Source organism: Crocuta crocuta, unplaced genomic scaffold (assembly GCF_008692635.1).
Source record: "Crocuta crocuta isolate KB4526 unplaced genomic scaffold, BGI_CrCroc_1.0 scaffold246, whole genome shotgun sequence".
Lineage (NCBI taxonomy): Eukaryota > Metazoa > Chordata > Mammalia > Carnivora > Hyaenidae > Crocuta > Crocuta crocuta.
Genome location: NW_027531902.1, coordinates 5,680,323 through 5,694,073, shown reverse-complemented (window position 1 = coordinate 5,694,073; position 13,751 = coordinate 5,680,323). Strand labels below are relative to the sequence as shown.

General features: G+C 40.3%; 1 protein-coding gene across 5 annotated transcripts in view; it reads left to right on the top strand.

Moving 5' to 3' along the window:
- NCOA1 (nuclear receptor coactivator 1) overlaps positions 1 to 11,957 on the top strand; it is a 214,653-nt gene extending 202,696 nt beyond the window's left edge. For 2 of the 5 annotated variants that reach the window (XM_077774063.1, XM_077774062.1), the window contains 3 exons: positions 3,826 to 4,009; positions 7,770 to 7,859; positions 11,689 to 11,957. In XM_077774063.1, coding sequence (XP_077630189.1) covers positions 3,826 to 4,009; positions 7,770 to 7,859; positions 11,689 to 11,859 — 445 coding nt within the window. In that variant the 3' untranslated portion in view covers positions 11,860 to 11,957. Of the gene's footprint in view, positions 1 to 3,825; positions 4,010 to 7,769; positions 7,860 to 11,546; positions 11,604 to 11,688 lie in introns of all 5 variants that reach the window. The other 3 variants (XM_077774065.1, XM_077774066.1, XM_077774064.1) reach the window with 3 other exon arrangements.
- The last annotated feature ends 1,794 nt before the right edge of the window (positions 11,958 to 13,751 follow it).

The following is a 13,751-nucleotide window of genomic DNA, read 5'->3' as shown; positions in this document are numbered from 1 at the left end:
TTCTTCCAATTATTCAGGAGAAAACCTCTTCTCTTTTCCTCACATCCCACATCAGACATCCCATCAGCAAATCACATCAGCTTCTCAGCGGCTCTCACTTCTTACCTGTCCCACTTGTACACTTTAGTGTGAGTCACCGTCGTCATTTTCCGGGACTGTGCAGTAGCCTCCCATCACCTGCTTCCTGCTTCCACCCTCGTTCCACTGCTGTGTAATCTCCGCATGGCAGCCAGAGTGATGCTTTCAGAACATGAGCAGTATGTCAGTCCTTTACTCAAAGCTCACCGACTTACTCAAAATGCGATACGGGGCCTGTGCAGCCCACAGAATCTTGTTCCTTCTGACCTCAGCTGCTATTCCCATCACTCAGTCTGCCACACTGGTGTCTGTTTATTCTTCTGCTCCTCACATGTGCCAAGTACATTGCAAACTCAGGGACTTTGCATTTTTAAATCCCTCTGTTGGAATGTTCTTCTCAACAGTAGCCACACGGTTTGTGCTCTCACACTTCAAGTCCCTCCTTAAATGTCACCTTATTAGACACAGATATTAAATGTCACCATATTAAACTTCCCTGACCATCATTTCCAAAACAACAGCATTTCCTACCCCCTGATCCCTTCTCTCCCTTCTTTATTTCTCTTCATAGCACCTGGCATATTGTGTGTTAGTCTGTTTGTTTATGGTCTGCCTCCTCCAACTAGAATATAATGATCCTAAAAGCAAGGACTTTGTTTTTGTTTACTTGAGTATGTCCGTCCTTAAGAACAGGTGAGCACTTAATGTACATCTGTTGAATGAATGGGTACAGAGATTCCCTTTCCCGCCTCAGTCACTTCTTGGATTCAGATTCAAATGCGGACTTGGATTTTTATTGCACTTAAACAGTTTTTGTGAACCTTGACTTTGCCAAAAGAAAATAGATCAACTCTTCAAGCATTCACACTTGCTTTTCTGTTTCACATGTAAAAGCATATTAGTGGACGCAGGCCGCGTGCGTGTGTTTTGTGACCACTCACTGTATCGCACGGCGCAAGATGCCACAGCAGCAGGGGAAAACCGCACTTGGTGTCGAGTTACCGCGAGTCCACTTGGTGACAGGAGTGGGAGGAGAGAAGTAAAACACTAAACAAAGACTCATTTAGTAGAATGATGTAATAGGGTTCAGAGACAGTGTAATGTGATTCTTTTCCATTACCTCTTCGGTGGCAAGACAAATAAAGGGTTAAAGCCAGCCTCTTTGTCCTGGAACAGTGCAGGTTTCTGTGTAACACTAATCGCTCTGGAGAATCCTAGTGCTTATTAGCATCTTAAAGGCTAGGAAGGCCTGTTTCTTAACCCTTCCTTTTTAGACTTAATTGACCTGGAGTGCCTCCCTGCTTGTTAATACCTGTATCTATGGAAGCAACTTCAGGCCGGAAGTCTTCATCCTTACCTCTCCCCCACCCAACCATGATTCAGGGACTACCAGAAGCCTGGGGCTAGCCTACAGAGACCCGAGTGGTTGCCCCTGGGCGACGTAGAAAGCACCCGGAGGGAGGGCTTCTTTGCACAGGCGAAGGTGCCAGTGAAGCCTGCAGTCCCTCTGAGACCTGGAAGAATGAGTTATGCTGCAGCAGGGTGTGGTCTTCCCATAATGGGAGAAATTGAAATGGAACTATTGGCAAGAGCAGTCTGAAAGAACTTAAGTGAATAGAAGTCCCAAGTATAAAATGTGAAAAGAAATTAAATCTGAAACTTTTTTTCACTAAGTATGACATCATTGCAGCCCTTGGAGCTTCTGTGTGCATTAGCGTACATAGCCCTGAGCTGAGCCCCCACAGTGGTGATTTATGTGTCCGTTGACAAATGAGCATTAGACGTCTGCGGCAGAAATGTTCTCATTAGAAAATGGGCGGCCAGCTAATGGGTTTTCCCTCACCTTTAGTTGTGGGGACGCTGTACAAGCATACACACTGTACAGACATTAATGGCTCAAAGATGTATTATTGACCATTTCCTCGGCATGTAATTTTCTTTGAGCATCTGTGTTTTATAATTACTTGGGGAAATTTTGCTACTTTTTCTTCAGACATGATGAATAGGCTGTTTCTTGGCCTGTTAATTTTAGTATGATTGCCTTAATCTACCGGAAACTATAAATGTCAGTACATCCTGCTTACCTCCCAGGATCTAGCAAGGAATGGATAAGCCATTGATGGGGTACATAATTTTTAGAAATCAAATTCTTCAGAATTCACATTAAAAGAGGTGGAATTTTACCAGCATCTTATTGTTTAACAACTGATAATCATCAAACACTTGATGTTTTGTAGAACTTACAAAAGACACAGCTCATATAATTTTCTCTTAGATGTGTGTATCTGTATCATTTAGAATTTGGGGGTTCAAATACAAAGTTTCCAGATGTATTTACTTGGAGTTTATTCCATACTAGTCTACTGACTAAGAGAACCCGGTTTAACATTTAAGATCTCTGTATAACAGCAGTCCAGAACAAGGCCGTGAAGAAGGAAGTCTGTAAAACAAGCCCACTGAAAAACATAATTGCGCTTGCATTTTGCTTCTAGAGAAGACATAAAGCTGTGGTTAGGCCTGAGAAGACCTTTGAAATCTTTAAACATTTAAATTTGCCAAATAAACATATCTGGTTATATTCCTCTTAGTTTATAGCATATAGAAAGCATCCAGAAGCTGAAACCTTGAGAAATGACATCAAGCTCTAAAACACTGAATAAAGGCCCTTGAGTCTTAATATGCATAGATAGTTAGAAATGCAAATTTCTGTGCCCACCCTCAGAAACTGTGATTCACTAGGGCTGGAGTAAGGCCTGGGAGTCCCCATTTTTAATAAGTCCCGGCATTGGTGGTAGAGTGGTAAGCATAGCGGCCTTCCAGTTTTCAACAAGTCCCAGGAAATTCTCTTGCAGATGCTCTCTGGACTACAATTAGAAAAACATTGGTGTAGGTACCAGAAAAATCTATAAATAAGCAGTCTGAACCTCATCCATTGACAACACTGAGTAATAACCCATGTCCATAAGTCACTGATTCATCAGATATTTACTTATTCATCAGAGAGACCAGGAATAAGTGGAAGAAAACACAAAGTCTAAGAAGATATACAAGCAATCACAATATAAGAATCCCATCTTTGAACTTGTTTATTCAGTGAACATCTATTGAGGATTGATAAATATCCCAGGCATTTTGCTTAAATAGAATATTCTCTGTTTAGGAATATAGAATGATGTAACAAATTATAGAATGGTTTTGATGGTTAAATGAGTAAACTTCAGTTATCTGGAAGATTTACTTAAGTGGAAAACTTTCTTAATTTTTCAGCTAATTGGGGCTTACAACTCTGATCCTAGGCCAGATAATTGTAACTTTTTTTTTTTTTTTAATTTCTGAGAGAGACAGCGTGAGCAGGGGAGGGTCAGCGGGGGAGATACAGAATCTGAACCAGGCTCCAGGCTCTGAGCTGTCAGCACAGAGCCCGATGTGGGGCTCAAACCCTTGAACTGTGAGATCATGACCTGCGACAAAGTCGGACACTTTAACTGACTGAGCCACCCAGGTGCCCCAGATAATTGTAACTTAAAATGAGTTCTGTATTATTAAATGCTCTGGGTAGAGTTCAAAATTCATCTGAATTATACTCAGTTTTTATATATGGTAATAAGATAAAGTCTTACACATAATTCAAAAATGTATTAATATTTTCTTTGGAATTTCATCTAATAATTAAGAACCAGAGTCCAGTCCACTTACCCCCATGTTCACAATCCGTGGATGTAATTGGGATTGTTTTTGAGTTAACAGTGTGTTCAGTCAAGCTGTCCAGAGCCAGCCCACACCTGCGCAGCCCGGACTGTACAACAATATGAGCATCACCGTGTCCATGGCAGGCGGAAACACAAATGTTCAGAACATGAACCCGATGATGGGCCAGATGCAGATGAGCTCTTTGCAGATGCCAGGAATGAACACTGTGTGCCCTGAGCAGGTAAGTGGTACAGCTGGTACGTACACCACACACCATAAGTTGTTATCCGAGGGAAAATCAGGTGTGTTCGCAGTTACTTGTCAGAAATAAGTGCGCCACACAGTGACTTGTGCTAATTATTTCTCAGTAACACTGAGGGGAAAGATGCACTCCTTCACTATTTCCCACTATCTTTTGGTAATTAGCCTCTCTTATGATATACAGTGGAAAATTTTGACAGACCTTCTAAGATTTTAGTCTCAAGAGATTTTAGTGTTTTACATTTATTATGAGATGATACATAGAATACATTGGCTCGGAACATATCCCTTTATATTCTGAACACATTTTCTTCATTTTTCTCTTTCCATTTAACAAACCCTTATTCACTACTTACTGTATACAAAGCTAGTTCTGTGGGAGATAATACTGACAAGTTGGGGAGATACGACATGAACAAAGGATCAGTTGAATAACCGGACAAAACCGCTGTGTGAGAGAAGGCCGTCCATAGCACCATACATATTTATGTCAGATTAGGAGGATGTACAATTAACTGCTGGGGGTTTAAAAGAAAAACCGCCTGATTAGGAAAGGCTTCTTGGAAGATTTGCCTAAAAAAAAGAGAATAGAAAAGAACATTCAAGACTGGTTGCCACAGCATAATCTAGGCAGGAATAGAGGTTGAAAGTCTAATGAATGTTAAGGGGACATTTATATTATATTTAAAGCAGAATATATATGATAAGCTTTTTAGGGGTGTTGCAATCCATCTGAATGCTTTTGAGTTTATCCTGGAGCCTCCTGAAGATTTTTAAGGATAGAATGACTAAATTCAGAATGATGCTTAAGGTCATTGGGGTAATTCCCTATAGTTGCTGTTCTCATTTTCAGCAACCACAAAGGAGACAGGTGACTAGACTGTGACCATGTAGCTATAATTTATAGCAAATCTTACAAACCTTTAAACATGGATTATCTTTTCTATAGAATTCCTTTTTGATACGAGGTTTTTTTCTTAATTAAAAAAAAATGTTTTTAACTTTGCATTCACCGTCCCCCCTACTTGATACAGTAAGTCCCTCAGGAGTTTAGCAGGGGGAGAAAATCAATGACTTAGTGATTTATTTACCTATAGCAAAAAAGAAGACCTAGTGTTGTGTCTTGTCCTTGTCCTTATTATTCAGTAATTAGAATATTATACTTAAAGCATATTTCTTATATAGCTGGGTCTTTGCTTTCCTATTCAGTTTGACAGTCTGCACCTTTTAATTGGAGTGGTCATTAGCCCATTGACATTTAATGTGATTATTGTTATGGTTGAACTTAAATATCTCATCTTGTTTTCTCTTTGTTCTATATCTTGCCTTTTTGGGGTTTAATTGAATACTTTAATTCATTTTATCCCTTTTGTTGGCTTATTAACTATATATGCCTTCATTTTGTTATTTTAGCAGTTGCTTCAGAGTTCAGAGCATGCATCTTTAACTTATTGCCATGTACCTCCAAGCGCTGTTATATCACCTTGTACATAAGAACCTCACAGCTGTTCACTCCCATTTCTCCCCTCCTCTGCTATCGCTCTCATACGTATTGTGCCTACCTATGTCATATACCTCACATTCTTTTACTTTAAACAATTAGACATATATTTTTAATTTAAGAAGCCTTCTGTATTTACCCATGTCACCATTTCCAGTATTCTTTCTTCCTTTGTGTAGATCCAAATTTGCAGCTTGGTATCAGTTTCCTTATGCCTGAAGTTGCTCACTTAAATCTTTTATGGTCTGCTGCTGATGAATTCCGTCAGCTTTTGTATGTGTTAAAGAGCTTTTGTTTTACCTTCATCTTTGAAAGGCTTTTTTCCCCTGAATTCTAGGTTGGCTTTAGTTTTAGCTTTCAGTACTTTGGAGATGTTGCTCCACTGCATTATCCCTGATGAGTTATCTGCTGGCATTTTACCTCAGTTCCTCTGTACACGATTGATTTTTCTCCCTCTCTGGCCTGCTTTTTAAGATTATTCTCTTTGTCACTGGTTTTAAACAACATGAGTACCGTATGCCTTAATGATTGCTTTCATGGTTCTTGATGCTGGGACTTCAGTAAGCTTCCTGATTTATGGATGTATAATTTTTATCAAATTTGGAAAAATATTGACCATTGTTTCTTCAAATATTTTTTCTGTCACCACCCACCTCCTTTCCTTCAGAGACTCTTAACTACACACACACACACACACACACACACACACACACACACACACGACCACTTGAAGTTGTCCCCCAGATCACTGATGGGGAGGGATGAAAGGTCAATTATTTTTTTCTCTGTGTGCTTGATTTGGGATAGTTTCTATTGCTATACCTTTAAGGTCACTAATCTTTTCTTTTGCAGTGTCTGATCTGTTAATTTTATTCAGTGTATTTTTCTTCTGAGGTATTCTATTTTCCTCTCCAGAAGTTCAGTTTGGACCTCTTTTATATCTTCCATGCCTGTAACATGTTTAGTCTCTCCTCTTCTTGAACATATGAAATACAGTTATTATAATAACTATCTTAATATTCTTGCCTGTCAATTCTATTCATCTGCATCATTTTAGAGTTGGTTTCAATTGATTGACTTTTCTTTTCATCATCGGTCATATTTTCCTGCTAATTTAATTTGCATGCCAGTTAATTTTATATTGGGTGCCAGACATGTGAATTTTATCTTGTGATGCACCTACATTCTTGAGCTTTGTTCTGGGAAATGGTTAAGTTACTTGAAACAGTTTGGTCTTTTCAGATCTTCCTTTTTTGCTTAATGGGACCAGAGCAGTGTTCAGTATAGAGCGCATGTGACTTTACTACTGAGGCAAATTTCTAATACGCCATACTATATGAATTATGCCACTTCCACTCTGGCTGGTGAGGTCAGGACCTGTTGCCAGCTCTGTGTGACCTTTGGGAATTATTCCATCAGCATCTTCGCAGGTGACCCTTTCCTCTGCTTTGGCTAGTTCCCTAAAAGCCATTAACAGATCAGTACTAAGTTGAAGGCTCAAGGGGTCCCTCCGCAGATCTTCCAAGCTTTCTCTCTGTGTAGCTCCCCCTCCTCTGATATTCTGCCTGTGAATTCTAGCCTCCTTGACCATCTCAGACTTCCAGCTGCGTCTTCTCAACTTACAGAGCCATCAGGCTCTGCCTGGGTTCCCTTTCCCCACACTGGCTACAGCCTGGAAATTCTCTGTAGACAGGAGACTGGGGCAATTGTAGGATTCACCTCAGTTGTTTCCCACCTCTTAGGGGTCACTCTCATTCCTTGGGTTTGTCCAGTGTCTTGAGTGCCTTCACTTCATATATTTTGTCCAGGCCTTTCGTTGATTCAGGCAGAGGATAAATCTCATTCCTATTACTGAATCTTGGTGAGAAAAAGACGTTGTTTGCTAATTAACTTGTGTGTGTGTGAATTTAACTTTTATTGAAGTATCATACAAGAATATACAGAAAGATCTACAAGTCAATGAGTTTTCACAAACTGAACCCATCTTTAAAGCTACCATTCAGATCAAGAAACAAAACATTATCAGTAACACCCGAGTTCCCCTCATGCTCTTTACACGTCACTCTTCACCCCTGCAAAGGGAACCACTGTCCTGACTTCTAACAACACAGTAAATTGCTGAGCCCTTTATTCCTGCTGCACTCCTATTTTCTGTCAGTGAGATTATTTTTCACTGAAGAATGTGGTCTTCAACTTAAACAACGTGCTTGTAATTTGGTCTTGTGCTTATCTTTAATAGATAAATGATCCAGCACTGAGACACACAGGCCTCTACTGCAACCAGCTCGCATCCACTGACCTTCTCAAAACAGAAACAGATGGAACCCAGGTCAGTAAGAAAACTCTAAACCCAGAGCTGCCAAGTGTACTCTAGATGCACAGGAGAAACTTTGTTCAGTATCATGGTTAAAAGCCTGACGTGGGGAGTCAGACCCGGCTGTGGGTGCTGGCTCTCCTCTTCTTAGCTATATCGTCCCGGGCATGTTAGAGAACTTTCCTGAGCTGCTATTTAACCAACAGAACTAACAAGTTACCTGCTTATAGGATTGTTGAAAGTGTTAAATGAGATAAGCTTTCAAAAGGTTTAATCCAGTGGTTAAACAGGATAAAGGATCACAAATTGTGGCCACTAATTGTTATTTTGTAAATAAGCACAATTCTAAAACTCATGTGTAATCAAAGTACCTCAAAAGATCTCAGTAAATTCAGACAAGACAGAATGCTTGCTGCACACCCTGCCTCGTTTTAGAAATTCATTTCAAAACAATACAAACGGCAAGGATGGCCACTTTCCTGTATTGACAGAAATTTAGAGATTTTGGATGTTTTAGTCCACTTTAGTAACTTTGGGTTAGTCGTTAGTGCCTTAATAAATCTGTATTTTAAAAATATTGTACAGGCATTATGGTAAGGTCGAGATACAAAGAAACATGAGACATGTTTGCCCTTTAGGTGAACTGTGGGGAGAAGTGAGGAAAGGAAATTTCTTTTGTGAAACACTTAAAATTTGCCCAGTACTGCACTACGCACTGTCTGCTTTATCTCATGTAAGCCTCACTACAACCCTATGAAGGGAGTAGTATTCCAGTTTTTCACAGATGAAGAAACAGAACCTGAGGAGATTTAACTACGCACACAGTTCACAAAGCTAGAAAGGGGCAGAGCTGAGATTCAGACCCACGTATTTCAAACAACCAAAGTTCATGCTCTTCCTGCCCTGTCACTTGAACAATAAAACATGTAGACATCTACACATAAATTGTCACATAACCAAAAAAGGCAAATTCAAATTTATGTTACAAGTAACAAGAACCATTAGGTTTAAAAGAGAAAATGCTGTGAAGGTCAGAAGAGCATTTACACAGGAGCTGAACTGGGCCTTGAGGACAGTTAGCAAGGCAAAATGAAGGAGAAAGTGTCGGAGGCTGGAGGAAGGAGTGAGCCTGGAAATCTCGGGCATTGAGAGTAGAGGGCACAGGGACAGGGAAACAGTAACATCTTAGTGTAATCCTGGGAAACCAAATCCACTAAAGGTAAAGAGTTATGTAATAAGATTTTACAGGAAATAAAATTGGTAAAAATAGATTGGGGCAAATTTCTGGGGGCTTTGAATGCTAAACTTGGGTTTGGATTGAGTCCTACAGGTGAAGTAAGTGTCCCCTTGAGGGAGCACAGGGATACAAACACTAGCTCAGGCTTCATCTTGAGGGACAGAAGGAGCACTGGGCAGTCTCCTCATGAAGAAAAAGAGCAGATAGGAGCCGTGTCCATAGTCAGGGCACCAAGAAAGAGGATCTAAGGCCTATGTAGGTGAACAGGGGATTCCGTGATGGGGGAAGTGAAGTCTTCATTCATCGGAAGATGTTCAAGGTCTCACACCTACAGAGACATGTACTGGGCAGCTCAGCAGACTAGTGAAAACTAAACAACCAAGTTCTTGAGCTCTGAGACAGCATTTGCATTGATGTAAAAACTCTGCCGGAGAATCTTAAGAGGTTGGGACCCTGCTCTCAACGCCATTCCTCTCACCTGGCAAATCGTAAGGCTTGCGTGCATCTTGCTCTGCCTGTCTTGTGAAGGTGTGGCAGCATCTGGAGTCCTCTGAGGTCTGGGCTCAGGCACCTGTTTTTAAGTAGCAATTCAAAATGGCTGAAGTTTGGTTTAATCTTTTTGATTTTTTTAAATTTCAAAATAGACTGTCTTAAAAACATTCTTTTTGAAGAAGCAAAATTTTCTCTCTAGTTTCTTTGATCATGCCTTCATTAAGAATGTTTTTAAGTGTAGGGGGACAGAAACACCTTGTACTCTGGCCCAGTATTTCATATGTTGAAACACATAAACATGAAATTGTATATGCTGGGGTTTTTTTTAATCAGTCAGTGCCTCCAAGCACTACAGCTTGTGCTCATGCTAAGTTTCAGTGGCAGAATCTTCTTTCTCTTGTAGCCCATCATGCGATCTCTATTTGCTCCAGTGCTTTTGTATTTGTCAAACAGAAGCTTGGAAGCAAGTTAAATACAAATCTAGAGACAGATGTACAGAAAAGGAGAAGGAAGAGAACCAAGAGAGAAGGGCTCAGTGAGGATTGAGGACCACCTGTATTTGGAGAGTGGAGACGGGGAGGAGGCAAGACGGGAGAGAACCGGGAAAGAACAGAGTATAGAGAAGCAGGAGAAAGGCTAGTAGAGGCATTGTTGACGTGGAGAGAGAGGATGCCAGGGGTGGAGCTATAGGAAAGAGAAGTTAGAGGACAGAGGTGAGGGGAAGACAGAGAGATAGCCAGAGAATAGACTCAGACAGAGAGTTGATGTACGTTAGATGCACAGAAAAGAACCCAAAAGAGGAAGACAGATGGGAGCCTGTGGGGTCAAGAAGCAAAACTTGGGAAACCAGGTGAGGAAGAGGATAAGGAGAAAAATGATGCTAATATAAATAGAGGTGTAGTCCAGCAGGCTGGGAAGACTCAGGGCTGTCTTCTCTGAGGGAGAGCAGGGTGGAGGTGTAGAAGGGTCAAGAGGAGAAGACTTGGGGGCTGGACTGATACACCAATTGGGGGTTGGGACATTTCACATATGGCCCGTGAAGGTTGATGAAAACAGCTTCTATTCAAGTAGGATAGAAAAATTTTCCAAAAAAGCTGAGTGTAATTGACATAAATTAGTGGTGAATGACCAAAAAATGCATCATTAATCTAAAATACTTCATGTACCTATTAAACATAAGCACAAGTTTGCCAAAAGCTTGAGCATCTCCATTCTTGGTCTGGAACATTTGCAAGTGTGATACTGGCTTTAATCAGTTCCATAAATGACTTTTTAATAAGGATGTTTGTAAGAACTAACTTCTGGCTTTGTTTTCCCAATAGAAAATGCTAGAACTGTGCAACTTTAGACATTTTTAAGGAATACATGTACTATTAGTGAAAGTAGCTAAAGGGAAAATTCACACTGTTCTCAGCTGGTAATTTACTGTTATTTTTAGCTCATGTGTTTAAATGAATTGTCTATCAGGAAAAAGAAGTTAAATATAAAATTGTTCTACTAATATTTTGCTGTAATTCTAAAGACAATACGTAAAAGAACTATGTAAGAGTAGATTTAGATACTACACAAATCTTCTGGACATTAACTTTAGTAACGCTGATGTCCTGAGTTGTGGTGGTTTTTATTTTGCTAATACTGGGTTAAAGCCCTTAATTTTCTAACATTATAAAGTTTTTTTTATCCTACTGAAGTCATCCATAGAATGCTTTCGTAACCAGTTTCTGAATAATATATATATATACACACACACACACACATATATATGCACACTTAGATTTTTAAACCCACCACTGGACACCCAGACTCTGAAACTGGGCTTTTCCCAATCTTGGCAATATTAGCAATGATGCTTATTTTCATTATTGATGGCAACCCTGTAGGAGGCTTGACCATTCCAATTTTGATTTTATTTTTTAAAGTGTGAACTTTCCAGAACCCTGAGCAAAATGAGTGCAGCGATTTTCTTTTTGTAGGACAAGAAGACAGAAGAGTTCTTCTCTGTGGTGACTACAGACTAGAGGAATGCTCTAGTGAGTTTCCACTTCAAGTAGTACCCACTCATAAGCCGGGGGGGCAGGCCCTTCTGTCTAAACACATCTTTTATTTGTGTTCCAGCAGGTGCAACAGGTTCAGGTGTTTGCTGACGTCCAGTGTACAGTGAATCTGGTAGGCGGGGACCCTTACCTGAACCAGCCTGGTCCACTGGGAACTCAAAAACCCACGGCAGGACCACAGACCCCCCAGGCCCAGCAGAAGAGCCTCCTTCAGCAGCTACTGACTGAATAACCACTTTTAAAGGAATGTGAAATTTAAATAATAGACATACAGAGATATACAAATATATTATATATTTTTCTGAGATTTTTGATATCTCAATCTGCAGCCATTCTNGAAAAAAAAAAAAAAAAAAAAAAAAAAAAGAATTCACTTTTGTTGGAAGATTGAGAGGTGTTTTTGTTTCTTTCTTTGTAAAGGCCTTGGATATTGAAAAAAATAACAAGGCAGAACAGTTGGACAATCTATTTCTTGAGCCAAATTTAATTATTCTTATTTTTGTAATCAGTCATTGGCTTCTTATCTGGATGAAGGCTTTTGGAGGAGAACCAAAACGACAGTTCCAAGGGGAAGATGAAGCCCCGCCCCTGCTGGCTCAGTCCCCACCCTGACGAGGAAGAAGGGCCCGGTGGGGCTTTGCCTGTGCCCGTCCACCAAAGGCTGTCACGTGTGTCTGAATCAACAGCCCTCCCCTTCCCGACCCCAGGCAGCTTGTGTGTACAATCAGCTTCTTCTAGCAACTCTATATCGGTTGGCTTCAAGAGAATATTTTGCCTCCCATATGTACCCCTTCTCCTTTTTTTAAAGATGGATTTAAACCAAGATGCCTCCAGGAATGAGGACGAAATGAGTCTATTCACAGAGGAATCCAAAAAATACAGTTTGGGGGAAAATGCAATAATTTTTGATGAGATGGGTGAAGGACAAGAAACGAGTTCTGTCAATTATTGTAGATAACAATTTTCTGATTAAATCTGGAAAAAAAGGCAGCCTGTTCTTTCTGCTTTTATTGTATTAACAGCTAAGTAGCTAAAATTATTTAAAATAAAATTAAATTTATGATCCAAGTAGCTTATTCTTCCCTTTAAATCTCACTGTAAATATACTTGATTTCTTGTAGAAATTGATTTCCTTGTTTAATTTTATGGTTTTATTATCATACTCTTGATTTTTCTAAATTTGTGTGTGAATATATCATTGATTGAATTGCAGTTACATTTGGCTAGTAAGAGTTCATTCTCTTAATAACTGTGATGCCATATATGGATTTACTTTAAGGTTCAAATCAAAATGCCACTGCCAGAAAGAGCTGTTCCGGATGAGCAGCCTGCCCTAGCGTGTCCCTGGGATCATCGAACTTGAGACGGTGCAAGGAATTAACACCAGAAGTGCACTGGCTACCTGTACAGAGAAGAATCAGTACTCAAAGAAAATCTTCATTTGTTTTAGATTGACTTTGGGGATTTGAATTTTCATCAGTGCAAATACAAATTTCTCCAACCTGCTCTGAGGCTAACTGGTACCATATTTTCCCTTTGTGTCTTGTCACTCTGCCGCATCGTGTCTCATCCTGGCCTCTGAGTCAAGGACCCAGTGAACTGTTCTAGAAGTTCCACTGCAAGGCCAGGAAAGCCTGAGAGAGGTATTGTGGAAGAAGCAAAGGTAGACCCCCCCCCAGCACTCGCCTTTACCTGCACCCTGGGCCTGTGAATGATGACAGCGTCTGACATCGTGCGCCAGCAACCTCTGCTTCCGCGGCAGGGAAGAGGCCACGAGAACTAACAACAGAAAAGGAGCATGGACTCGGACACCAAGGAAGAAGCCATTTTCCCAGGTCCTCCTTTCTGCATCTCACCACCCCTAGTTACAAATAACTCCATTGACAGCATCTACTCAGAAACTATACCGAATAAAAAGATTGCTGGAAGGGCTCACACGGATAGCAACTCTGAAACAGAAATAGGACACTCAGTTACAAACATTATCTCCTTTAGTTTTTCAGAAAATGCATCCCTGATTTCATTCATTCCCAGCTTGAACGCCCAGCCATATTACTCTAGTCCTTACCAAACTGCTCTAGGAGGTCATTTCTGTTTTGTTTGTGATATTTAGAGGCGCAAACT